At 45.0% G+C, this 26,354-nt stretch overlaps 2 protein-coding genes across 4 annotated transcripts; one reads left to right on the forward strand and one right to left on the reverse strand.

The window, feature by feature from the left end:
- Positions 1–6,407: 6,407 nt before the first annotated feature.
- PHF10 (PHD finger protein 10) lies at positions 6,408–24,231 on the forward strand. 3 transcript variants are annotated; one of them, XM_027601359.1, is made up of 12 exons: positions 6,408–6,539; positions 8,896–9,002; positions 11,106–11,236; positions 11,864–11,947; positions 12,885–13,018; positions 13,116–13,265; positions 13,884–13,993; positions 15,437–15,590; positions 17,804–17,959; positions 22,431–22,539; positions 22,824–23,012; positions 24,066–24,231. In XM_027601359.1, exons 1-12 carry the CDS (start codon positions 6,453–6,455, stop codon positions 24,149–24,151), a joined length of 1,497 nt encoding a protein of 498 aa, XP_027457160.1. In that variant the 5' UTR covers positions 6,408–6,452; the 3' UTR covers positions 24,152–24,231. The 3 variants fall into 3 exon arrangements, with proteins under 3 accessions (XP_027457160.1, XP_027457161.1, XP_027457162.1); XM_027601360.1 differs by having other exon boundaries at positions 11,870–11,947; XM_027601361.2 differs by lacking the exon at positions 6,408–6,539 and adding an exon at positions 6,820–7,514.
- C7H6orf120 (chromosome 7 C6orf120 homolog) lies at positions 23,291–26,297 on the reverse strand. Its single transcript, XM_027601362.2, has 2 exons — positions 26,188–26,297; positions 23,291–25,716 (listed from the first exon to the last, which is right to left on the reverse strand). Exon 2 carries the CDS (start codon positions 25,675–25,677, stop codon positions 25,123–25,125), a length of 555 nt encoding a protein of 184 aa, XP_027457163.1. The 5' UTR covers positions 25,678–25,716; positions 26,188–26,297; the 3' UTR covers positions 23,291–25,122.
- Between the last annotated feature and the right edge of the window lie 57 nt (positions 26,298–26,354).

Here is a 26,354-nt window from a genome sequence, read left to right on the forward strand (position 1 = left end):
GCTTGTACCAAGAGAGCCTCTGCCTTGCAATCAGCCATGTCTTCCTGCTCGGCCACGGCAGCCGCTTCACTGTGAGCCTGCAGAAGCCACAGGACCATCCTGAACCAATTTCCCAGTGTCTTTAAGGAATCATAAGGACGAATCACGTCAGATATGACGCAGATGTTTGCTTCAGCCACAAGAGAAATCTGCGCGTCCCTGATCTGACTTCCTGCTTCTCAGAGCTTTTCAAGTCAGGTTAGTGACCTTCCTCTGCAGGCCCCACAACACTCCTCTCCATTCCCAACCTCTCCTCCAGAGGTATTTTGAGTCTCTTTCCTTAACAAGGACTTGGCTTGTCCCCACAGAAGAGTCCCTGTTCTCTGAAAGGTAGGTATATGCAAAGCACCCTCCAAAGGAGCCGTAAGAGCAAAGAAAAAGGCCAAGTCCAGCCTGAGGAGAAATGGTTTGTTATGGGGACTTGCAGACAGAAGCGGGTCTTGGGTGGCAGTGATGGGTAGGTCTCTAAAACCCCACCTTCCCTAAGACCTGCTTTTTCAGCCCTGGAGGGTGGGCGTACCTGTGGGGGGCCAGTGAGGGGAGAGTGGTGAAGAATCGCTGTGTGTCATAGTCCCATCTCCAAGGCAGAGCAAGCCTGTCAGGCCCCGAGAGTGTGGCTAAACAGGGTGCGCTTAAACAGAAGGACAGCCTGGGGTGGGGGCTGTGCTCCAGAAGGTCACAGAGTGGTCATCATGGCGGGTTTGTCCAAGGTGACACCAGTCTCGTTCTCACAGCCCCACTACAGCCCCTCAAGTAAAAGCTGTTTTTCCTCTCAGTCCTAATGCAACCCCTTGGGCCTTAAACACTCCAACTCCTGGCAAAACACGCGGTGGGGATTCACAGCTTTTCATGTCTGTGTGCCGCTACTGCCCACAGCCCCTGGCTTGTTCCTTCTCATCACTTGAAGACAAGAGCTAGGGGACCCCAGCCCCCAACTCCATTGACTCCTGCTACCATTCTTTGTGACTTCGATACCCATACAGATAACTGTCCGGTAAGGCAGTCCCCTGCATGGGCACGGTTCTGGTATGAACAAACTTTGATTGCCACAGTCTAGTAAAGAAACACCAGTCCCCCAACAGCATGACTCAAATTTCAACTACTCTGCTACACTGACTGAGCAAGTACATCAAGGACAGACCTCACAGCCAGTGCTCAGCCCACAAATCACCACACCGGTGACCCCCACGCATGGGTCCTCCTCTCAAGGCCCATCAGGGATTGGTCACTGCGCCCCAGTTATTCAGTGCTTCGGGCCACAACACAGACAGCAAAGTGTGTAGCTGTGTTGCCTCCTTGTCTCCCAGTGAGAGACCCACAGGATGTTTCACAAAAATGGACCATAAAAAGAAAATTCCGTTTTACATTAAAATTTTTTGTTACAGTGTTTGACAAAAAAGTTGAAAGTGCATCAAAGAAATAAATGAGGAGCTAAAAATGAAATTGGACGTGATTAGGAAATTTGAAAACGACAAGAGTGAAGCCAAGACAATGAGACCTCAGCCTGCACGAAAGTACTGTCCAACAAGGAGAAAGAGTGTGGTCACATTGGATCAACGTCTTTTAAACTGCTCTAGAAACAGAAAACTGCATGTGGTCAACAAGACTTCCATCTACTTTGGATAGAAGACAGTCATAATAATGACAAATCCCACTGGGTCTGGCTAGCGTTCAGGCCAAAAGTCGACGTTAGTTGTCATGTCAAAAGAAAACTGTAATTACAGAGAGACTGAAAAGCAAGCTTTTACTGCAGTGAAGTCTGGTTTTCCTTTCACAGACCCATGGGGTTGGTTAGTGTTGAGCTCTGGTTAAGCGACTGGGCCAGACCAGGCGCTGCTGGGAAACCTGCACCCAGATTGCACAGATCAGTTAGAGCAGGTGGTTGTGACAAAGGATGAAGAGACACTGATGATAACTTCACGTTAAGGACACTTGGAGATATTTTACTGAAAATGCCAAACATCAAATGCTGGAAGGAGTATGACAATTTATCAAGGCACAAAAAAGTTTAAGTGATAGTAGGAGAAGGCATGCGCTGTTTAAACTACTCTTGGTAAAGATTTTACACAGAAATAAAGCACTAATTCTCAGTGTTTTTTGTATTTATGGTGTACTAAACATTAGTTTTACAATTAAAAAAAATTCTCTGTACATTTATAATTGGCAGTAAGGGAGTTTTAAATGTTTTACCAAAAGTTTTGGGCAATTATAAATTTTCTGATTATTAAGATCACTTTGCACGGTCTCAGCTTCTGTGGTCATTTCTACAGTCCTGTGCTCTCATGAAAACTAGGGAGTCTGTGCTCTAGCTTCCTGATTCCTTGACCAACACACATTTGGTGACCTTTTCCTCTAGCCCACCTTGGTCATCTCCTCCTTGATTCAAACTGTAGACTCTGCTGTCATCAATAGCAGTATGACCTCTCAAATCTCGGACTCAAGCAGGTTATTTTTATACCATCATTTTCTGTCCGTAGGGCTCAGCACCTGTAGAATCTTACTGAAATCTCCAGTCGATGCAATAAGCCATTTTATAATCTCTCCCTTACAAACACACTCAAATTCCTTTACCCCTCCTACTTATCTGGGAAAACCCCTTCCTGAAGGAAATGCATATTCATAGCCTGAATTCAAGTAGGTAAACTTGAGAAGATGGAAAAGCCAGACCGACTGGTTTCCCTTGAAGCTCTCCACCAAAAACCTGCAGCAGGCAAACCATTTGGCATCCCAGGAACTTTGCTCTCCTACCTCCCCACTACCTTCTTATTCCCCTCCTCTCCTCACTTCCATGGGTGGTTTCACCTCCTATTTCATTCAGGAAAGAAAAAGTATCAGAGGAAAATCTTTCAAGTTTTTCACCACCAAGTCTCAATGCATCTGCAGCCACGTTCTGTTTTCCGTCTTGTCACAGTGGATAGACTGTGCTTCTTGCTGTCAAGGGCTCGCCCAGCACCTGTGCTGGCTTCTGGCCTCCCCAGAGCTGCCTCCCTAGCTCCTGCACGTGATGCCCCCTCTGTTCCCCCTCCTTGGCATTCGAGCTTGTTCCCCACCTTAAAGACAACAACCCACTTCTCCAGCTACCTTCTTTCTCAGATACTTGGCACAGACTTCACGTATTAACCTCCCATTCCCTCCTCAAGGGACTTCAGGTTGCTTCTGAAGTTGCCACTCCTTAGAAACAGCTCAAAATAATTAAGTTGGCTCATTACCCCCAGATTGCTAAATACAATGGACATTTCTTTGTCCTCATCTTATTCAACCTCTCAATTGACATAGTTGACCGTCCCTCTTTTTGAAACATTATCCTCTCGGTTTACAGTATCTATCGCTTAGTTTCCTACTCCTTTTCCACTTATTTCCAACTTAGTACGTAGTAAGGTAGTATGGGATGAATGAATGAATGATTCCTTATATTTCTATCACCTAACATAATTCTTAGTTCATAGTTGCTTTTCATAAAATATTTGTGAAATAATTGGATGGACATTATTATTTTAATCCTACAAATGAGGAAATGGAGTTTCAGAGAGATTAAAAACTTAACCCATTATGGATCACACAGCTATTAAGTGGCACAGTTGGTACTGATCACAATCTTATCTCAATTTTTTTTTTTTTAAGAGAGGGAGGAGGGGGGGGCAGAGGGAGAGGGAGAATCCCAAGCAGGCTCCACACTGAGCGGGAAGCCCCATGAGGGGCTGGATCTTACCACCCTCAGATCAAGACCTGAGCCCAAATCAAAAGTCAGATGCTCAGTCGACTGAGCCACCCAGGTGCCCCGCAAAATTAACTCTTGATCTTTGTTCTCACCATTGCATCATGCCACTGCCCTGTATATTTCACCCCTAACTCCTGGAATCTGCCTTCATTTACCCTACTCTCAACCCACACTGGAATGGCTGATGTGCTTAAATCTGCTTCTTATTTTTCCATCTCTCAGTCTTTTTCAGGCTTGAAACCCTATTTCCACTTCCAATTGTACATTGACCTGGAATTGTCCTACCCCAGTCTCTTAAGATACTTTTCAAATTCTATGTCAACCTTAAAATCTTAAGTTTTGTACTTGCGAGTAAATTTTTTCCCACCTAAACTGCCTTTAAATACATTTATATATTTGTGTCATATTCTTTCAAGTGTTGAAACTGGACAGGGATGGTAATCCACAAGAGTGTCTCCTTAATATTCTGGCTTGCCTTGCACGTTGAAGGGCTGAGTCGGTATCTGTTGACTTGGAATGAAGAGTTTTAAACTTGCATCTGATCTAGAGACAGAATACCCAAGGGAAGAGAGTGGACCGAAATAAATGAATGTATATTCTGAATATATATGTATGTACATTTAATGTTAAATTCCATCTAAAGAATCTGAGTAAGGGCCCTGATCAGTTAAGAGAATTTGGGAGAAAGTTGTTGATTTTTCCTGGTGGATTCAGACAGGCTATTTTCTTCAGTGGGTAGGGAAACGGGGAGCTGGTGTGACTGAGGTTGTGAGTGAAAGCAAAGTTTAAATTAGGAGCCCTGTGTGAGTCTCCAGCTCTTGGTGCCATTTCTGAGCTGATGGGAATGGAGAGTCGGGAATAGGTGGGCTGGGAGAGCCAAAGTAGGTCCTTTATCTCTTCACTTTTCCTTTCCAAACGTTTGTTGGCTGAGTGTAGGCAAAAATAATGAAAGGGAAGTCATGTGTCTATTGCCTGAAGCAAGTCCTCTCCACCCTCAGATACTAAAATGTCTGCTGCGAGGTCAACTGCAACCAATTTCTGGTACCCTTGTCATCACAACTATCTGCCACGTTCTTTTAAGGTTCAGTTGCTAACGTGTGTGAGAAATCCTAGAAGTGACCAGGTGAAGTCTCTACCAACTTAGAGTCAGTCCAAATAAAACGCTTCCCATTCCGTCGGTGTCTTTTGTCAGCCTACCATTGGACTAGGACCTTTGCAATAATCCTGAGGATTCAGGATTTCTCCCCACTTTACAGATGAGACAAGAGGCCCAGAGAGGTCAGGAGCGGCCCCAGCGCAGCAGCGTTAGGGAGCTCCCCCTGCGTGCCCGGACCACCTGGCTGCCTTCTAGGGTCTCAGGAGCAGGCTGCTGCACATTGCACCGCAAAATTACGCGCGTGCAAGCTGAATCTGAGCCGTTCTCACACCGTACGATCTCCACAGGCAGGGAGGTGGATGTGCATAAACTTTTCAAACGACAGCAGCGGAGGATGTCGCTGACTGGCTCCCTGGCAGGTGGCTCAGGAGCGGCGGAGAGCGTGAGGCCGCCGGCAGAGAACAAAGGCGGCCGAGGGGCGGTGGCCGAGGACCGAACGCGAGGAAATGGGCAGGGGCCCTCGCAGCCCCCCGCGATACGGCCCACGGGGCCGGTGCCAGGACGCGGGGACCCCCGGGGGGAGGGGGTGGGTCCCTCGGGATTGCGGGGGAGGGGGACAGGGACCCTTGGGAGAAGGGGGGAGGGGGCGGAGGGTCTGTCGGGTGAGGGGAGGGGGGAGGGGGGAGGGGCGGCGGGCCCCCTGGGCGGAGGCGGCGGAGGGTCCCTCGGGGGCGGGGGGCGGCCCCCCTGGAGGGAGGGTTCCCCGGGAGGGGAGGGGAGGGGAGGGGGAGGGGAGGGGGCGGGGCGGCGGGGACCCCCCGGGCGGGGCGGCGCGGCGCGGCGCGGTGGGAGGAGAGGGCTGACGTGTGGCGGGGCCGGGCCGGGCCGGGCCGGGCCGGGGGCCGCGGGGAGGGGGCGGCCGCGAGCGCGCGCCAAGTGGCGGCGGGCCGGGGCGGGGCTGGGGGCTGAGGGGACGGCGGGAGGTGGGGCCGCGGAGCGCGCCGGGCTGCGGCGGGGCCGGGAGGTGTGGTGGCGGCGGCGGCGGCGGCGGCGGCGGCGGCGGCGGCGGCCCGAGGATCGCGCGGGGCCGCGGGGCGCGGCGGGGCGGCAGCAGCTGCGGGCCGCGGCCGGCGGCGGCCGGGGGGCCGAGGGGAGCGGCGGCCGGGAGGCCGAGAGGGGCGGCGGGGAGCCGGCGGCGGAAGGGCGCGGCGCGCGGGGCGGAGGAGCGCTCGGGGCCGAGGGGCGCCGGCGCGGCGGGAACAGCGGGGGCCGGCGGACGGCGCCGCCGCGGAGCGGGCGGGCGCGCCGAGCGGCCGACGGGGCTGAAGCGCGCGGGCCGCCGGCGGCCTCCTTCCGGCCCCTCAGCCGCGGCGCCCCGGCGGCGCGCTGGCGGCGGCCATGGCGGTGGCGGCGGCGCTGGCGGGCCGCGGGGCGCGCGGCGGCAGGGGCCGGCCCCCGGGCGGCGGGCGGGCGGAGGGGGCGGGGCCCGGGCGGCGGGCGGCCCGCGCGGCGGCGGCGGCGGCGGCGGCGGCGGCGGCGGCGGCGGCCGGGACGAGGCGGCGGCGGCGGCGGCGGCGGCGGCGCGGGGCGCTCGGGCTGATGGCGGCGGCGGCCGGCCCCGGGACGGCGCTCTCCCCGCGGCCGTGCGACAGCGAGCCGGCCACCCCCGGAGCGCCGTCCCCGAAGGTGAGGATCGGCGCCCGGTGGGGCGGGGGCGGGATGGGGCCGGGCCGCGGGGTTCCCGCCGGGACCACAGCCGGAGGCCGCGGGCCCCCGAGGCCGCGCCCCGCTCGGCCGCCGCGGCCCGGCCCCCCGAGGCGGCGGGGGGCGGCCCGGCCCCGCGGAGTGCGGGGCGGAGTGCGCGTCGCCGGGGTTCGGAGCGCGCCTGGCGGAAGCGGCCCCCGGGGCTGCGGCGTCCCGGCCGCGAGCCGGGAAACCGGCTCCGGAGGCTCGGGAGGCTCCGGGGTGGCTGGCGTGGCTCTGGAAAGTGTTAGCTCGCCGAGAACCAGCCCGACGCGGCCGGAGCACGAGACAGTCCGTGAACTTAGTTTAGTAACGGGACCAACACGCAGCCCTTCCAATTTTTACTGCGAAACTCTCTTTGTGAATTGAAATGTTGTAGGCGGTGCGGTTTCCCGGGGGCAAGGGGACCGCGTGTTCAGCCGGAGGCGACTGGAGAGCAGCCAGGCTGCGCGGCAAAGCGCGTGTGCGCAGTCAGGGGTTTGGGGCAGAAGGTGGGCCCCGGGGCAGCGGCCGCTGGGGGAGACCGGGGAGAGCCGCGGGGGGCGCGCACCTGCGGCCTGGGCGCACCACCTGTGGCTCGGAGTGCGGGCGGTCCCTAACGCCCCCCGCTCCCCCGCGCACCTGTGCGTGTGGAAGGGGCCGCAGACTCGGGCTCCCTCGTGCTCCCAGGACCTCCGCCTAGCATTGCTGATAGCACGTGCAGGGCACTGCCTATGAAATTCTGGTTTCAGCTTTTTTTGAGGACTTCGCCTTTTTCACCTTTTTTGAGTGTTTCAACTTTTTAGCCGAGGGAAACATACTTAAATCGACGTAGAACTCCTTAAAATGCTCAGTCGCAAGTTAAACCAAAAAAATAAAATACTTGAATTTGCTGAAAGGCAGTTATTCCTGAAATACTGACTATGAAACGTCTCAATTGTGAGTCTTACTGTTAAATGTAGATGTTTGGAGAATACATTTATTCTTCTCCATCTCATACCTGGTTGCCTTTCTTAATAGGAATATACAGAGTTCTTTAATTGAATGATTATGTTATACAGGAACTAAAAAAGGACAATATGCCATATATTTTACTGTTTGGGAAAGAATCTTGAGTAAATTCCTAGTAGCTGGAGCCATTTGAGACTTTCTGATTATCATCACAGTTATATTAACTTTTATAGGACACTGAATAATTTGCTAGGCCTTGCTCTAAGTGCTTCCCATGTATTTAACTCATTTAATCCTTGCATCAGCTACACCACACAGGCGGTAGTATCATCTCAATTTTACAGATAAGGAGAGGCGCACACAGCTTCGCTCAGCTAGTGAAGGACAGTGCCCAGTAAGATCCCAGTCCAGCTTTGGCATGCATGACCAATATAACTTACTACCTCTTTGTCTTCTTCTACAGGATTGCATTCTTTTTAATATGTAGCAAGAGGACCATGGTATTTAACAAAATTGTATTCATCTTACAAAGCTACATGTCCTTGATTTTTTTTTAAGTTATTTTTGTAAGTCTTATAGTCATTAAGCCTTAGCTAATATGTGAATAAATCCATTTCCTAACATCTGATGCCTCATTCATGTTCTGAATGGAATGGTCAGACTTAGAGTCTTGATATTACTGTCTCATCACAGATAATGTGACCTAAAAATGCTTAACCCTCTCCTCTTTTGGTGGAGATGTGTGTGTGTGTTGCTGAATAGATTGTTAACTCTTATTAGGGAATATTCTCGCTAAATTTTTGCAATGTAAGAAAAAATATTAACAGGATTGATCATGTGTGTTTAGTCTTTGTATGCCCTTTATTTCACGGAAACAGAAGTATGGAAGAGCCCATTAGAATAGTCCTGTCAACCAGCTATGAGTTGAGTTAAACAGTAAATGATCCACACTTTTTGTTTAGTTTAGTTTAGTTAAACACTAAATGATCCACATTTTTTTCCCTAGCTGAGGTAGGAGGGTTTGCTTTAATTTTAGACTGTTGCAGCAATTTTATGTGTTTTTAATGCACAGGGCATTTTAACTGCAGTCGGTAAAAAAGCAAAAGTAGATTTAGATTTACAGGTTAATTAAAAATTTTCTTATTTTGATTGTATTGAGGATCACTATTTTTTTAGTTTTCTTCCAGGTCTTGCCATACCAAATTCTTGACCCCTGTTAATTATAATAGAAAGTTAACATTGTATAATCAGTTGTCCTTAGAAAGCCTTTAAGTGGAGCCTTTTAGCAAGTCTGGGAAGATACATAATCATTCTTTCCTTATTTTTTTATTGTTTCTCTTCTTATTTTTTGAATTTTTTAAATGTATAGGATGATAATGAAGATAATTCAAATGATGGGACCCAACCATCCAAAAGGAGGCGAATGGGCTCAGGAGATAGCTCTAGGAGTTGTGAGACTTCAAGTCAAGATCTTGGGTACTGTCATTTCATTGCTTAATAGTAGTTTTTGTGGTATGTTTCTCTCCTCTGCAATACCTCCCTCCTCCCCGGCCCCTGCACTGGCAAAGGCAGTTACTAGATATTGTAGAATATTTTTGTCATGTTTTACATATGACACCAACATTGCTTTTGCTACTCAGTGCAATTAAAACTTGTTTTTATTGTGATAAAATACACATATAAAATTCACCATTGTAGTGATGTTTGGGTGTGTCACTCAGTGGCACGGTTATGTCCAGCGTCATTCAGCTGCCGCCTGCACCCTTCTCTATTGCTTCGCCCCTGCACGGAAACGTCCTAGCCAGGAAGCAGTGACAGTTGCTGCTTCCCTCTTTCCCCAGCCCCTGGCAGCCACCATCCCCTTGCTGACATTTTGGATTTGCCTGTCCAGTGCACCTTGTGTAGATGGAATCGTACAATATTTGTCCTTTTATGTCTGGCTTCTTTCTCGAAAGTTCATCCACGTTGTAGCATGTGTTTGAGTTTCCTTTTTCTTTAGGGCTGAACTGAGCTCCGTGTGTGGGTAGACCATCTCTTGTTTGCCCTTTCATCCATGACAGACACTAAGATTATTTCCCACTTTGGGCTGTTGTGAACAGTTCTGCGGTGAATGTTGGGGTATAAATATGTGTTCAGTCCCTGTTTTCAGTCCCTTTGGGCGTATCCCTTGGAGAGGAGCAGCTGGATCATAGGGTAGTTCTGTGTTTAGGACCTTGAGGACCTACCAGACTGCTTTCCACAGCGGACACATCATTTTCTGTTCCTACCAGCAGTGCAGTTTCCTTTGCCGTTGGTTATGTCCCAGTTGTTCTGATAATAACCATCCGAAGAGATGTGAGGGGACATCTCACTCTCGTTACCATTTGACTTTCTGTAGTGACTAGTGATGTTGACCATCCTGTCAGTGCTTATTTGTGAATCTTTGGGGGAAATGTCTATTCAGGTGTTTTTGCCATTTTTAAATTGAGTTGTTTGTTTTGTTGTTATTGAGTAGTGGAGTTTTTTTATGCATTCTGGATTTTAATCCCTTATCAGATACAGGATCTGCAGTTCTTTCTTCCTATTCTGTGGGTTGCCTTTTCACTCTGTTGAAGAGTTCTAACATGCAGAAAATGTTTAATTTTGCTAAAGTTTAAATTACCTATTTTTCTTTTGTTGCTCATGCTTTTGGTGTCATGTCTAGAACCCAGTGCCAAATCTGAGATCAGGAAGAGTTACTCCTGTGTTTTTTTCTAAGTGTTTTCTGGTTTGGTTCTTGTATTGAGGTTGTTGATCTAGTTTTGAATGTGATAGGAGGTAAGGGTCCAATTTCATACTTTTGCATTTGGATATCTAATTTCCCAGCACTATTTTTGAGAAAACTCTACTTTTTGGTTGTTACTTTTAATTGGATGCATAAAATAGTGTCACATTCTTGCCTCTATTGTCCACTGATGACATTTGGAGGTTGAGTTGGCCAGGCCCAGAGATCTGTCGTTGGCTCTTCAGGGTTGGGATTGGTCTGCGGTACACTGGCACCATCAAACCAGGTCTGTTCTGTGCTTCTGGCCTGTGGAGTCTATGAGAACCAAACAATAATGGTTTATAGTTTAGCTCTTTGAGAAACACGGTTTTGGATTTCTGCTTTCTTAGCTGTTTGACTTGCTGAACAGCAGGTGGGAAACAAGTTGGTGACTTTGTACTTCGGGCGGATGAAATAGCGGTATGGGCGTGAAGCTCAAGAGAGGGAATTCAGAAAGAATATCACCACAGTTTTGGTTTGGCCTTATAGATCTCTTAACACTACAAAATTCCTTTACTGCTGACAGTTGTGAGCCTTGGTTCTTTGGGGTGTGTTCCAGTGTACTGTTTTGTTTGGTATCACACACGCTTGCTTCCTTTCCCTCTGCCTGTGTTGTGATGTTCTTGGACGCACAAGACGGTAGGAACTTGTATGTATGGCAGATGAAAATTTAAATAATTAAAGTAGTTCTCCAAATTCCTAAAAATGAAACTCCTCAAAAATAAATCCTTAAAATAAAAATGATTAAAACTTAATAAAAGCCACATTTAAGGCATAATACATATTTCTGTGCTTAGCTTTAGCTACTATCCAGCAGAAAATTTGATAGAGTACAAATGGCCACCTGATGAAACAGGAGAATACTATATGCTTCAAGAACAAGTCAGTGAATATTTGGGTGTGACCTCCTTTAAACGGAAATATCCAGGTATTAAGTCTTAGTTTATGTAACAGATTAAATCTAACTTTTAACTAAATAGTAACTCTTTTTGATAGGTTATCAACTTCTGAATATTTGCGTATGGAATATTTGTAATGCACTGTATATTCTTCTGCTGGCTGATTTTCCTTTCTGCTGTCACCCAGCGTTTCTCTCCACTCTCAGTTTGCTCTTATGCCTTATAAATGGACTTAAAAGCAAAATGTGGAAGGTGAATTTCCTGGTGAATTCCTTAGAAAAAGTCATGTTATGGCCGAAAGCAGCAGGAATTTGATTCTTTCCCATTGCTCCCTGGCCTGAGCGAGGGAGGCAGCTACACGGGGCTGTGTCTGCATTTGAGAAAAGCCGTCTGTGCAACTAAGTTACTATTCTTGCTTTGGGTTATTCTGTTTTCAACTTTAATTTAGCTTTTATTCCTTGAATTTGTAAGATTGTTTGTGTGGTCTCTTTAGTAATCTTTGGAATATATAACACACAGTACTTTTTTAAGTCCATGAAGAATTTAACTTTTTAAAAAAATCTTAAGGTTTTTAAGTTTTTTAAAAGTTTTACAAATGCATAATGTTACCAATGTAAAAGACTATTTTTAATAGTCTTTTGTTCTTTTTTTTGGAGATTTAGAGCGACGAGATTTGTCCCATAAGGAGAAACTCTACCTGCGGGAGCTGAATGTCATCACAGAGACGCAGTGCACTCTAGGTAACAGAGGCTTTGAAACGGGAATTATGAAAGCTAGATATTTATGAGGTGATACTGGATGGGTATTTGTCCTTTTCCCTAAAGTATTTTACAAAATTAATGAGATAGATTGAATTATTTAAATGCTAAATTGTTTATTTTTGGTTTTTGTTAAAATATAAAGGAGAATGACATTTTATAACAATATTTCACACAAGTGTCCGTGTGTGTGGTGTGCAAAATTTGTATAGTAGTTTTAAAAAGTATTGGTCTTTATCTCTTATAAGGCACATTTTGCTCTGTTTTTAGTTCTGTAGGCTTATCTCCATGCTTTGTTTCCAGTTTTTCTTTCATAAACATTTTAATGCTCCGTGGCACTTTTTAACATAAAACCATGGGTGTTCATCACAACAGTTGGTATGATTGGATGCTCTGAGTTTTGAAAATTGTCTGTATGATTTGTATGTGTGTGCTGATGCTTCTCTTGGAATTTGAATGGACTCTTTGTAATATTTCTAGTGTATTGAATTTGAAGACTAACTACTGCAATATATTGAAAAACTCTTGTTTTTGTCTAATATCTTTCCTTAGTTAAGGATATTAGATTAAGGATAATCCTTAATCCTCAATGGCCTAAATTAGTATGCATCATTATTTAGCCATTGCTTTTAATAAAGGGATATATGTTTATAGTACATTGAATCTTAAAAAAAAACGTGGTTCAAAAATTGATTTATTTTCCTTTGCAACTTTGATGAGCTTTTTTTTAAAAACTTGTTTGACTTTATATTATGAATATTGTTTTTTATTATTTTCAAATATATTACAGTATTTTCCCTTGACTACTGGAAAATTTTAAATGTAGAGTAGATTAAAGGAAAAGCAAATTTTGAAAAGTAGTTTTGTTCACTTAGCCTTAAAAGAGTTTTTTTTAAACTGTGTTTTTGGTCTAAAATAGGTTTAACAGCATTGCGCAGTGATGAAGTGATTGATTTAATGATAAAAGAATATCCGGCCAAACATGCTGAATATTCTGTTATTTTACAAGAAAAAGAACGTCAACGAATTACAGATCATTATAAAGAGTATTCTGTAAGTATTGAGGTGATTGGCATCTCTTATTTAGTTTGGGGAGAATGACATTTTGTAAAGTTGTATGCGACTTCCAACTGTAATATTTTTATTTCAGCAAATGCAACAACAGAATACTCAGAAGGTTGAAGCCAGCAAAGTGCCTGAGTACATTAAGAAAGCTGCCAAAAAAGCAGCTGAATTTAACAGCAACTTAAACCGGGAACGTATGGAAGAAAGAAGAGCTTATTTTGACTTGCAGACACACGTAGGGCTGCTTAACTTTATTAGTTCCTGAACCTCACTTTGTGCTTGTTAGGGTAGAGTGCTCAGTACCTCCTTTATTTAACCGTTGTTGTTTTTTTTTTCTGCTGGCAATGTGTCCTTTTCTGCCCCAGAACTTAAGATACAATTTTTAACGATATGCCAGTAATACTCTGCTCACTTCTGTGTGGGTGTGTGTGTGTGTGTGAGGGAGGCGTCTTTTGCTCTGTGGTTGACTTTTGCTTGTCCCAAGGGTTGTTTTAAGAAATTTCCATCTTAATTCACTTAATACTCACAGTTGCCACGTGAGGGTGAAGCTAGTATTCTTCTCATTTCATAGATGAGGACACTGTATGCATTGCCCAGGTCCCCTTGCTCGTCAGCGGCGGGCAGAAGCACACTGTGTTTCCCTCAGCAGTGAGGGCTGTGGCGAAGAGCCAGACACAGTTCCCATGTGCAGCTAGAAACACCCTCCTGTCCCCTTGGGTTCTCATTCCTAATGTCTCCTGTGTTTCTAGCCTGTTGCGGGGAGGAGCACAGTGGAGAACAAGAGCTGTTGTGTTCCTAAAACCTTGACTCCTAGCATGGCATCAGTTTTGTATTTCTCTTCACGTTAACCCAGGTTATCCAGGTGCCTCAAGGGAAGTACAAAGTGTTACCGACAGAGCGAACCAAGGTCAGTTCTTACCCAGTGGCCCTCATCCCCGGACAGTTCCAGGAATATTACAAAAGGTATTCATTGGTTTTATGACCATTACTATTGGGTATTGCTGAGGGGCTTGAGAGTCTGGTATACTTGCCTCCAAAGAGTTGGGCATGTGTCCGTATTCTCTCTGACTTCTGTGGCTCTGCACACAGAAGAAGCCCCTTCAGGCAGTGCTTGAACGTGTGCTGTCTGCTGACAAAGCCCAGGCTGCCCATCTCCCCGCCCACCTGCTTGTGTTTCTGTGGGCAGGCGTCAGAAGTTCTAAAGCACCCCAGGCCTCAAACTGTACCTGTGTCACTTGAAAGCTTGTTGGGAATGCAGACTCCCAGGCACAACCCCAGACGTGCTCACTTGGGAAGCACTGACTTATTCGGCAGAGGAAATGAAGGAAGGAGCAGAGGGGCTGCCGGGGCGGGCACGGCCACCTCCTCGTTCCAGCCACACCGCCGGCCTGGCTGCTACTTCCACACAGCGTGGCAAGAGTGCTGTTTACCTCTTAGTCCCAAGCGGGATGTAACTGAAAACCAGGCTACAGGGTCATTTTATTTGAAAATCTCAGCTTTTACTTCAGCCCTAAACCTTATGTTCTTGAGGAAAGAGACTGTTCTTTAAGGAGTAGCATTTAAAATAGACTACAGGATCCTACTATTTGAAAGCCAAGTTTAAATCATGGGTTAGCAGATTTTAATTTCACTTTTGGGTCAGCAAATTATTAAAAGTGATATGCCAGGGTACCAGCCCCTTTAATTTTTGCTGTCTTAGTTGAGGGAGATGCTGATCCAGTGCCCACTCCTAAACTCAGGTTTCAGGGTGTGGACAGGGTGTGACATGGGAGAGGGCTGGCCTGTGGGTGGGAATGGCCACAGTGTCCTGTGGTGTGGGTGCCATCTGACTCAGGGTGAGGGGCTGCTGATCTCTCATTTCAGACACCATAGATGATTAATTTGGTTTCTGAAATAATGTCATGGACCACGCACTGCCGTGCATTGCAAGTGTCGATTGATAAAACCCTCACATCTGTCTGTGAGGTGGACGCATCGTCATACTCATTGTACATGTGAAGCAGCGGTGGACCCAGGAGCAGTGATAACTTCGGGAGTGAGGGCTGGGGCGCTCAGGGGGCGTGGGTTTTGTGCACGGTCTTTAATTGCCACAGTTCCACGTTGGTCGGCTGACTTTTTTTTTTTTTCCCCTCTTTTTGGATTGAGGATGAAGGAGAGAGACGACATATCTTTTGATAATAAGAATCAAATGTGTATATTACACTCAACCTGGTGCAAAAAATGTTTAGGCTTTTTATTTATTTTCCTTACTTGATACAAAATGAAAACTTATTTGTTACATCAGTAATCATTTTCCAAAAGTATTTGGGGTTAATTGAGAAGATTAAGGCTGTGTTTGAAGGTCGTGGATTAGATCATTCATGTTAATCATAAAAGACAACTGATAGTCATGTCTCTGAACCTCAGGTACTCACCAGATGAGCTGCGGTATCTGCCATTAAACACCGCACTTTATGAGCCCCCTCTGGATCCTGAGCTCCCGGCCCTAGACAGCGACGGCGATTCGGATGATGCCGAGGATGGTCGAGGCGATGAGAAACGGAAACATAAAGGCACTTCGGTAGGAACATTGGTCTTTACTAGGAGGTGTCTCCTTCCCTTTGAGTTTTTGCTAATTGCCTTCCCAGATGTTGAATTGGACTGGTATCACCGCCCTCTTTTTGAAAAAGGACAGTTGGCATATAATTTCCTGAATGCTTTCATCAAGAAAATTACTTATTGTGTGCACTGGTATAGACAGGCCGTGGATGGCCTTTGGTAAGTTTTATTTTTAAAGTTATCACAGGCAGGTTAGGAAAGGGCACTGGACGTGAGTTTACAATCCTATGTTGAGCTGTCTTGGTTTTGGGAGCACATTAACTTGTGTTCCTATTGCTTAATTTTTTTTTTTTTTAAATATTTTACTTATTTGAGAGAGACAGATTCAGCAACAGAGAGCACAGTGGGGAGAAGCAGACCCCCCGCGGAGCAGGGTCCCCCCACACAGGGCTTGATCCCAGGACCCCGGGACCTGAGCCGAAGGCAGACGCTTCACTGACTGAGCCACCCGGGCACCCATGCTATTGCTCAATTAACAATTTAGATTTCCTATAGGAAAACGTGAAGGTGACTGGTATGTTGTGCTATTAGGTAGGTTTTCTTTCTTTTTTTTTTTTTTTTTAAGCAAAATGCAGTTGCATGACTGGGGAGTGTTGGTGTGCTCGGTGGAAGTGAAGGAGAACAAAACCACGATGTCAGAGGGTTCTGATCTGATTTAGCGTGGTGCACTGAGCAGCCAACTTGAACCTGAGAATGTGCTACCATTCGATGTGCAGTACATTTTTTTTTGTCACCAATACGTTCTAAAACATTTAATGATACATGTTACATAAACTAAGATGCTATTCAAGTATTAAAGGATGGTACCACTTTTCTCCTGTCTTACTGGTGAAAGGGTTGCTGTGGTGTGAGCAGGTTATGTTGACTTTCCCTCACTCTGCTTGTCGGAGTATAAATTAATCCAGCATTTCAGGAGAGCGTTTAGCAGTTATACCAAGATTTTTGACTTCCACAGAATTTGACCTAGCAAATATATTAACAGAATTTACCTGAAGGACAATAATTAGGACAAAAAATGGTCATTGGAGTGTTAACTGTATTTTTTTATAATGGAAATTAGGAATAATTGTAATGTTCACAGTAGGTGATATATTACATTTACATGACAGAAATGAAGTTCGAAGAATATTAAATGATGTGATAAAATGCACGTAATACTTAAAACAATTGAAAAACACACTCAGTGTAATCCAGTCGTGTGTGTGTGTGTGTGTGTGTGTGTATTTTTAAGATCATGTTTAAGATGTATGTATTTTAGAGGAGTGGGGGAGGGGCAGAGGGAGAGGGAGAGAGAATCTTCAACAGACTCCACGCTGAGCCTGGAGACCGATGCGGGGCTGGATCTCACGACCCTGAGATTGTGACCTCAGCGGAAACCAGGAGTCGATCACTTAACTGACTGAGCCACCCAGGTGCCTCACCAGTTTTGTGTTCTGAAAAAGGGAGGGGTATGTGTAGATAGGTATGCGTATGCGTGTGTGAATGTGCGAATCTGGGTATTTATATGCAGACACACACCTGGAAAAAATTAAAAGGAGATGCATTCATGTTCCCAGTAGTTGTCTCAGACTGTTTATCAAAGTAGTTACGGATAACCTAATTTTTTCAGTTATTAATTTTCATAATTTATATGAACACAGCATTTTTATTTTAATTAGAAAATTTTAAATTAAAAAATGAAGAATTAAATGATGAGATATCGAACTCCTAAACTTTGAACATCTAAAATATGTCAGATCCTGTCGTAAAGGCTCAGCGATACTGGTGCTTGCATGGAATACAAGTGAGTGCTTGAAGAACTGTAATATTTATTACTCAGTAAAAAATACCCACACTTATTTAAGACAGTTTATTTTTTAAGTAGCTTTTTGTCTGAAACAAACAATGCCCCCCGTGACACGGCACAACAGTGTCGAAGCACCGAAGCAGACAGTACTGTTCGTGTTATGTCAGAAAACGGTGGATTAAGGTACTAGCTGGTGTAAATGGAATTAGTTCTGTGCTTTCATGTATTTATCACACAGGTAGGACTTCTTTTAGTCGGCACTGGAAAAAGTTTTCTTATTTACAGTTACCTTTTAATTTTTACACTGATGGAACTTTAAAACTTTTTACAAATCACGCTCAAGTCTGTGTGAATTCCAAGCGATCTTTGTTTGTGTCTTTGACCTCCAGGACAGCTCCTCCGGCAACGTGTCTGAAGGGGAAGGCCTTCCCGACAGCCAGGAGGAGCCTCTCCAGGGAAGACAGAGATCCAAGGACAAAGCTGCTACTCCAAGAAAAGATGCTTCCAAACGTTCTGTACTGTCCAAGTCAGTCCCTGGGTACAAGGTAGAAGAAAAAAGCCCCTGACTCCGCTTCCTTCCTGACCAGCCTCTCTCCCCGACATAGTTTAACTTTGACTTTCAAAGCTGTGGAGCTCTGCCTGCTGCACTTCACTAGCTCTTCTGTGGTGTGTGCCCTCTGTCAGCTCCCTTCTTGTTTGCTTTATTTTCCTGGTGGCTTTTCTGTCACTTTTGCCTATGGTTCAGCTTCTGTTTTCTGTAGATGTACAATTTATAAGAAAATCTCTTTTTGTTTTTTAAACAATAACCAGGCAAGTATGGGTTTTTAAAAATTCATTTCATAGGCAGAACTTTATATTTTGTTTCCTTGGAGTAAAGATCTTAATTATCTGATATTTACAATGACCTAGTATTCAGTATAGCTTAGCATGCTAAGCTGTAAAGGATGGGTGGATTGACTCTGAGAATAACCTCCTCTCCTGGAGAAAGATCCGAGTTTAATCTAAAGATTATTCGATCCATTGGCCAAATTCAGCTAACTCTGCGATAGAAAATAGCAAAATCTGTTATTTACATTATGGTGATTTTTAGCTTAACCTTGGCAAATAGCCTCTATGACTCTATGACCAGGATTTAAGCATTATCTAGTGATGTAATCTGGCTTACACACACACACACACACACACACACACACACACACACACACACACACACAGATACACTTGTGAACTGCTCTGGCTCTTCTCAGAGCAAGGTAGTATGCTATCAGCAATGTTATTGTTACCGTCTTCCCCTTCCGAGGGCTGGGTGAGAGGTGAGTAGCCCTGTGCCTACATGATGGGGTTTAGGAATGTTCTGGAGGGGGTGAAATCAGCCACACAGTTTTATGTTCTGGATGGTAATAGTAAAATAGACCATTCATATGGTCTGGAATAGATCGGAATATGCCTTTAACTGTGGTTATGAAGGTGTTTTGAAGGAACATTTTAGAGTAAGGTGATGGAGCAGTTTTGCTGAGTGGAATTGTTAAAAACATCTTGTCGTGGGTCAGGGTTGTGGTCACAGTGGACGGTCTAGAGGAACAGGTGCACGGGGGCTGCCAGCCAACTTCCCTTCCCCAGCCGGACCCTTCTAGCAATCTGCTTACCTTTCTTTTCCTGAAGTAAACAAAGCAACTTAACAAATTAGTGTTTGATTTAATCCATATTTAATTTGAAAATGCCATTACATAATCAATTTAAAAATCCATGTTTTTTTCAGCCTCTGGCAAGCATATCTTAAGCTTCATTTGGCAAGGGTTGGCTTCCAAGGATGGCTTCAATAGGCTGCAGCTGTGTGTTTTTTATACTTGTTTTTACATAGATAGCTTACCTAATTTTTTAAATGTAAGATGTAAATTAATGCTTAATAATTGAAAGCAAATGAACTCCAAAGATTAAATCTTGGAAAGTTAGCCTGGTGTGTGTGCTGCAAAGTGTGCTGCTGGTCTTCAAATGGGAGTGGCAGTTCAAAGCACACTGTCGGCATTAAGGAGACCTTTCATAATAAGCCTGGATTCATCATGGGTTCAGAGGAGCGAATGGTGAAGTAGATGTTTTAATAGAGGCTGAAAATGAAGATTATTCCACAGTATCATTGATTTAATCTAGAAGAAATCCTATAGATTGACCTAAATTGATATTACTCGAGGGAGTGTAATATGCAAAATACACATTTTATAATTTCTGTGAACATTTTTAGTACCTAAAAATGTTTCAGGTATTTCAAAGTTTGGAACAACCAGTATCTAGACTTAATACATTAATGTGAACATGTTTATTAAAAGTAACCTCTGTATGAAAAATATTAATAAGCCAAGATGTGCCTAAATATTAGGGTATTTCAAGCTGAAGGTCATATATATAAATATGTTGGAGTTAAGAAAAATGATGACGTATCTGATGTCTTGCTTAATAAGATTCACTAGTGCTTGCCCTTAATTTGTAGGACAGTATTGTTTAGGTTACATTAACCTGCAACTAAAGCATAATTGTTAGGATTCAGGCCTATGTGACAAGTTTATAATTAAAATCTATACTATATTAGTGCTACCGTGAAAGTCTCACTTATCTTTGGTTATTTCTCAAGCAGGAAAGTCAGTGTATTGTGAGCCTTTTATTTGAGATGCTGAGAACCATTAGGATGAGTATTTTAATTTTCTTATCAATAGTGAAACTTTGATGTTGTTGCAGTTACTAGAAGTATAACTGACTGTTAGACATAGGGTTCTGTTCCATCAGTCTTCGCGGGACTTCTGCACACTGTTCCTTCCTCCTCCATCAGAGGAGTCTCCTTCAGAGACTAGCTTCCCAACTGGCGGTCCTGGGTGTGAGCAGGATGGCTTCTCAGGGAGCTCAGAATGCTTGAGTGAACAAAGAATTGCCATAGGAAATGCTACAAAGCTCTGTCTCTCTCTTTTTCTCTCTCTCTGTTCTCCACCCCGTCACTCCCTCTTTTCATCAAGATGAAGACTATTGGGTAAGAAACATTTTAAATGGTTTAACAAAATATTATGATTTTAAGCTTAGAAGTAAACCTAGAATTTTCTTGGTATCCCTTTTTTATCATAGGTGTTTAATGTATATTTTAATGGCTGTAGAACTTGAATTGCTCTAGAATGTGAATGACTAGCCTTGTGTTTGATTCCTTTTTGACTTTTGTAAAGGATTTCCTATGAGGAGTTCTTTTAGAATTTAATACTATGTAGTTACTTCCCTGACTTTAGTGAAAGATATTCGAATACTTGGTATATGCCAGTATCTAACTTCGACTACAAGTATTAAATAAGTCTTTTACATTCAGTGCAGGTGCCATAACCAACAGAGTTCTTATTTTGGTGTATTGAGAGGTAGCTTTCTGCTGTATATTATGGCAGTTACAGATGTGGTCATCACCGGATCAGAACTTGGATCATAGAAGTGCACTTCTAGCTATTTTGTATTTAGGTGTAGGAAGCACAGTGAGAACCTCCTGCTTAGAATGTGGCAACAATGGAGGGTGACTGCAGTGCAAGACGCACACGGTGTGAGCATGTGACACTATCCTTTTGTTGGGGGAGCAGGGTATACAGACATACAGGAGATGTAGGATAGTTAATGGTAAAGTTTTATATGTATGTTTTAACTTCCATGATATTTATTATTTTGTAGAGACATTTGTGATTGTTTAGAGTTATTGTTATTATATTTATGTATAAGGTTGACTTTTTTTAAATAAATAAGCCAAAAATTATTTTTGAATGCCTCTGTCATCTTTTGCAAAGAAAGACAATTTAAAACATAAAGAATTTAAAGAATTAAGAACAAATTGTTTAGGCCTAACAGGTTTTGAAGGTGGCAGTGAGACATTTCAAAGCTGGAATACTGTATACAAAGCTGGAGTTTCCTTTAGGCTCCTCTTTGGTTTAGTAACTTAGGAGAGGGAAATAGAAGATATATTTGGCTGGGTTGAAATAAAACAGAAACACCACAATCCTGTTGAAGAGAATCTCCCCGCAGGTCATGTATACACGTACGCCCCTGGCCCATCTCCTACTTGGCCCATGCTTGCTCTTCTTTTTCTGCCACCATTACTTACGTATTCGAGTAGCATTAATGAACATCATCTTATTACGGTCAAAGCTGTGATGTTTGTATGTTCTCCCTCCCCTGATAACTGTAGGTGCTGTGAATCTTTTCTTCTTTGTCCTTTTCCATGTGTTGCTAAGTGTTTTTTAAAGCCCAAATACTTTCATTGATTGAGCAAGGCTTTAATCTGAAAAATGAATGGTACTCAAGAATACGAGGGTGTCTATAATTTTTTAAGTTATGATTTTTTTTGCTTGTCTGAAAACTTATTTCCTCTTCTATGTTTTGTATCTCCTATGGAATGCTTTTCCCCTAAGCACAGGCTCTTTTATTATTAGATATGCAAAGGGAATAATCATAGCTTGGTTTCCAGAAACATTTATGCACATGACAATGTATGGATGAGACATCTTTCAATTAAAAATGTTAAAACATTGATTCTTGTAACTTAGATTTTATAGATCTGTTTTTACAACTTTGGAAAATAATCAGTTTTTAAACAAAACCAGTATATAAGCTGCTTAACACGAAGCCTTCCATTTATCGGTAAGCCTGACTATATATGTAACGGTCGTTCGGTACTTGGGATTTTCTCTTCCAGTTAATAGTGCAATTTGACATTGTAGTGCTCCCTTCCAGTTCATCATACAGACCGTACTGTGCACGTAAGGAGTGTAGAATGCTACATTTAATCCTGACATGAGATCACGCTGTTGACAGAATTTTTAAACAAAATCTAAAGCTTTAGTTAGTAGGCCATCGTATGTTGAAAGCCGGCTTTCTCAAGTTAGGTCTTTCAAAAAGGTCCTCATTAGCAAGTTACCAAAAGTAAAGATGAGGCAGTAACAATTCCCTGTGAACCCATAGTAAGTTCTTCTGGCATCAATTTATAGCCCTCTTCTACCATTCCAGCCAAAGGTCATTCCAAATGCTCTATGTGGAATTTGTCTGAAGGGTAAGGAGTCCAACAAGAAAGGGAAGGCTGAATCACTTATACACTGCTCCCAGTGTGATAACAGTGGTAAGTACTAACATGTCTTCTTAACATTTTAACCACCCTGTTCGTTGCTTCAAAAACGAGGAGTTTTAGCTGTCAGACCTGAATCACAGAATCATCTGATAGATAGGGTAACTTGTGAGGCATAGAAAAGCAGCCCATGTATTTTCCTCTATTTCTTGTATTTTCATTTCTTTGGTGATTAAACATTGTAGCCATTCTTGAGAACTCAAAGCAAACTAGCATTTTGTTATGCCATATTAAGTTCAAACTTCTATTGTGAAATACTAATGCTGGTTTTGGTTTAGGCCATCCTTCTTGCCTGGATATGACCATGGAGCTTGTTTCTATGATTAAGACCTACCCATGGCAGTGTATGGAATGTAAAACTTGCATTATATGTGGACAACCCCACCACGAAGAAGAAATGATGTTCTGTGATGTGTGTGACAGAGGTTATCATACTTTTTGTGTGGGCCTTGGTGCTATTCCATCAGGTAAAGACTGAAAAAAGGAGGAACATTATCTTTGAGTGAAGGGACTCTCCCAGCCTTTTTTTTAAAGGCTCTGCATAAACACCTTAAGGATCCTTCTGTTCATAAGAAGTGACCAAAGCTGTGATTATCCAGATAACGTCCGCCTGCTTTTCATCCCTAGGTAATCCAACTAAAGGACAAATGGGATGTCAGAGTGCCCCATCCAAGTATTGGAAGTAGAGTTCAATGTAGAGTGAACTCCTGTCTTTCTACTGAAAGAACTAAAGCAAGAGCATCAATTTGTTTCAAAGTCTTGATTTTATTTTTATATCATCTATTCAGAAACTTAACAAAAATGACTGCTATGCCTTTATAAATATTAAACCAGATTTCTATAAAATGAGGCAGCATGACAATTCCAGGTAACTTTGGAATGAACACAGAGTCGAAGAATAAATCACAGTACTTGGACTAAAATATTACACATAATTGTGTAAATCTAGAACTTATTGCATAGTTAACACTGTATAATACTTTTATAAAATATATGCCAAGAACTAAGTTTCCTGGGAATCATTAAGAAGCAGGCAACTTGAAGTTCTGTAGTTAAGTCAGATGGAGTACATGGTACAGTTTATCACTGATCAGTTTAAAGTGCTGTGTCTGGTACACCAGGCCTTGGGAGCTGCCACTGAGCAGCAGAGAGAAGGGCTGAAAATAAGCCAAGCTAACAGGTTTTATATGAGGATTTGTAGTATTGAGCTCTGAAAGTAGGATAGTGTTTTGGGTTTCAGAAAGGATTGTAATAATTTTTTAAAGTCCCTATCATTGTATAGAATTGCTCCTCTCACCCCACTCCCCATTGGTACTGAATTTCATATGGTACTGATTACACTGATGAAGGGAAGTTTACATTTTTCTCTTTAAATTAAGAAACTCATTAGTGTCTTTCACATCACAAATCCACAGAGAAATATCATTAGTGATAGCTAAGGAAGGAGAGCCGAATGGGTTTAAAATTCAGTCCTAAAGAATTAAATTTCGTACTATATTAACTAACAATTTTTCTCCTAGGTCGCTGGATTTGTGACTGTTGTCAGCGAGCCCCCCCAACACCCAGGAAAGTGGGCAGAAGGGGGAAAAACAGCAAAGAGGGATAAAATATGGATTTAAATGAAATATTTGGTGCCAACTTACTTACATTCTCAATTTTATGCCAATAAAAGATTTCTGAAATTAACTACATGCTTAAAATCTGCAAGTTGATTTATTTGTTATAAGCCACTTTTACCCTTGAAACCAATTTCAAGTAGAGAAGTAACAGTTTATTTTCCAAAAATTTCTTTTAACCTCTTAGTACTTTGGCTCTATCCAGAAATTCAGTTGGAAATATTAGGCAATTTAATTGAAATACTCAACAATTCCTCCATTGACCTGAAAGTGACTAGTATTTGCATGAAATTCTCCTAGTCTGTATTGTTTCTGGCCTGTCGTGGGTAGCATAACCAAGTTATTTTAATGACGGAAGAATTTTAATAGGTAGCCCAAGGTGATAAATAACAAATGACCTGATGAGATTCGGTGCAGGTGGTACAGGAGCACCCTGGGTCTGCCAGGAGTTCTGTCTGGAGAGGGGTGCCCACTTGACCTGGGGAGCAGGCACGGGGCTTTTGCCCCATAGCCACGCAAATCCCCCGAAATCATTACATTTCAGACTTGCTTTTAGTAACTCTTCAAAGTCTACACGCTGTAACTGCACTGGGGGCCTAACCAGAATACAGTTCTAGCTACCAGCCTTTTAATCTGATGCTCTATTTCGACTTATTTTATATATACCTGGGTTACTGCAATATTTTTAGTCACCTGACAAGCTAATCAAACTGGAGTTTAAACATTTTATTGTGCGTATTCCTTTTACAGGAATTTTGACATTTGGAGGAAAAAAAACATCGTTCTTGCTGCTTTCCCTACTTGTGGGGTATATGAGGTAACAAAACTGTATGGCTTTATGTTTCCATCCCCCAATCAGAAGTAACCAGAATTTCCACCAGATCAGGGTAGCTGGATTCAGAGAGCACTGCAATCAACTTCACAGGTTACGGGGAGGAGCCTCCAGAGCATGTCCGGTGAATCAAAACAGGATTTCGAGGACCAGTTTCAGAATACTAATGAGGATGGTCCAGAGCACGGACTCCTCCTCCTGGGGCGCATCCTCGGGGGCCTGCGCGCGCCTGTGCGCCGCGTCCCTGCCGTCGAAGACCGCCACCTCGGCGAACGGGGACTGCTCGACCCTGCGGTCGAAGTACACTTTCATCTCGAACTCGCTCTCGTGGTGGGACGGGTGCCCGTAGATGCCGATGCCCACGGGGCGCTGGAAGTGCGCGGGGATGGACACCACGTCCTGGCCGCACGTGACGGACTGGAGCTCGTAGTCGTCGAAGCTCGGGTGGAGGGTGCTGTCCGACACGTACAGGTCTGCGTCCCCCTTCAAGCTCCGCATCCTGAGGACGATCCTCCCCTCGTGGTTTAACCTCAAGTAGCTGTAATTCCCGGCTCCTATCTGGCCCTGCACGACGTGCAGGAGGAGCCACTCTTCGGGGACTTCGTCCTCGTCCGAGGAGCTGGCCGAGGACACCACCTGCGAGGCCAGCAGGACCAGCAGGGCGCGCTTCCAGGCAGCGGCCATGCCCGACGCCCGCCGCTCAGCGGCTCCCCCGCGGACGTCCTGCAGGAGGGCCAGAGGGCACGCTCAGCGCTCCGGCGCCGCCGGGCCGCCCCCCGGGGCCCGGTCCCCGCAGGCCCCGGGAAGACAGCGGAGACGGCGAGGCTGCGGGGGGAGGGGGGAGGGGGAGAGCGGGGACGGCGAGGCTGCAGGGGGAAGGGGGTTGGGGCGAGGGGAGAGGAGAGGCGGAGCGGGGAGCGGTGCAGGGGGAAGGGGGAGGGGAGAGGCGGAGCGGGGAGCGGTGCAGGGGGAAGGGGGAGGGGAGAGGCGGGGAGGGGAGAGGCGGAGCGGGGAGGGGGCGGGAAAGCCGCGGGGGGAGGGTGGGGAAGGGGAGGTGGGAAGAAAGGGACAGAAGCGGAGAGACCCGGGCGGCCCCGGGCAACCTGAGCGCGGGGCCGAGCGGAGGGGCGGCTCTGGGGGCGACGGCCTTGCCCGGAGCGAGGGACCTCGGGGGAGCCCTGGCCCTGTACTCACCGCCGCTCCCCGCCGGGCGCCGCGTCTGCAGCATCCGGGCCGGGGGTGGGCCGCCGCGCCAGAGCAGCCGGAAGTGAGGCGGCGCCCGGAAGTGAGGCGCGACCCGGCAGTGAGCTACGACCCGGAAGCGGAAGTGCCCTTAGCCTCTCGCGGAAATGACGAAAAGG

The sequence above is a fragment of the Zalophus californianus genome, chromosome 7 (genome assembly GCF_009762305.2).
Source record: "Zalophus californianus isolate mZalCal1 chromosome 7, mZalCal1.pri.v2, whole genome shotgun sequence".
Lineage (NCBI taxonomy): Eukaryota > Metazoa > Chordata > Mammalia > Carnivora > Otariidae > Zalophus > Zalophus californianus.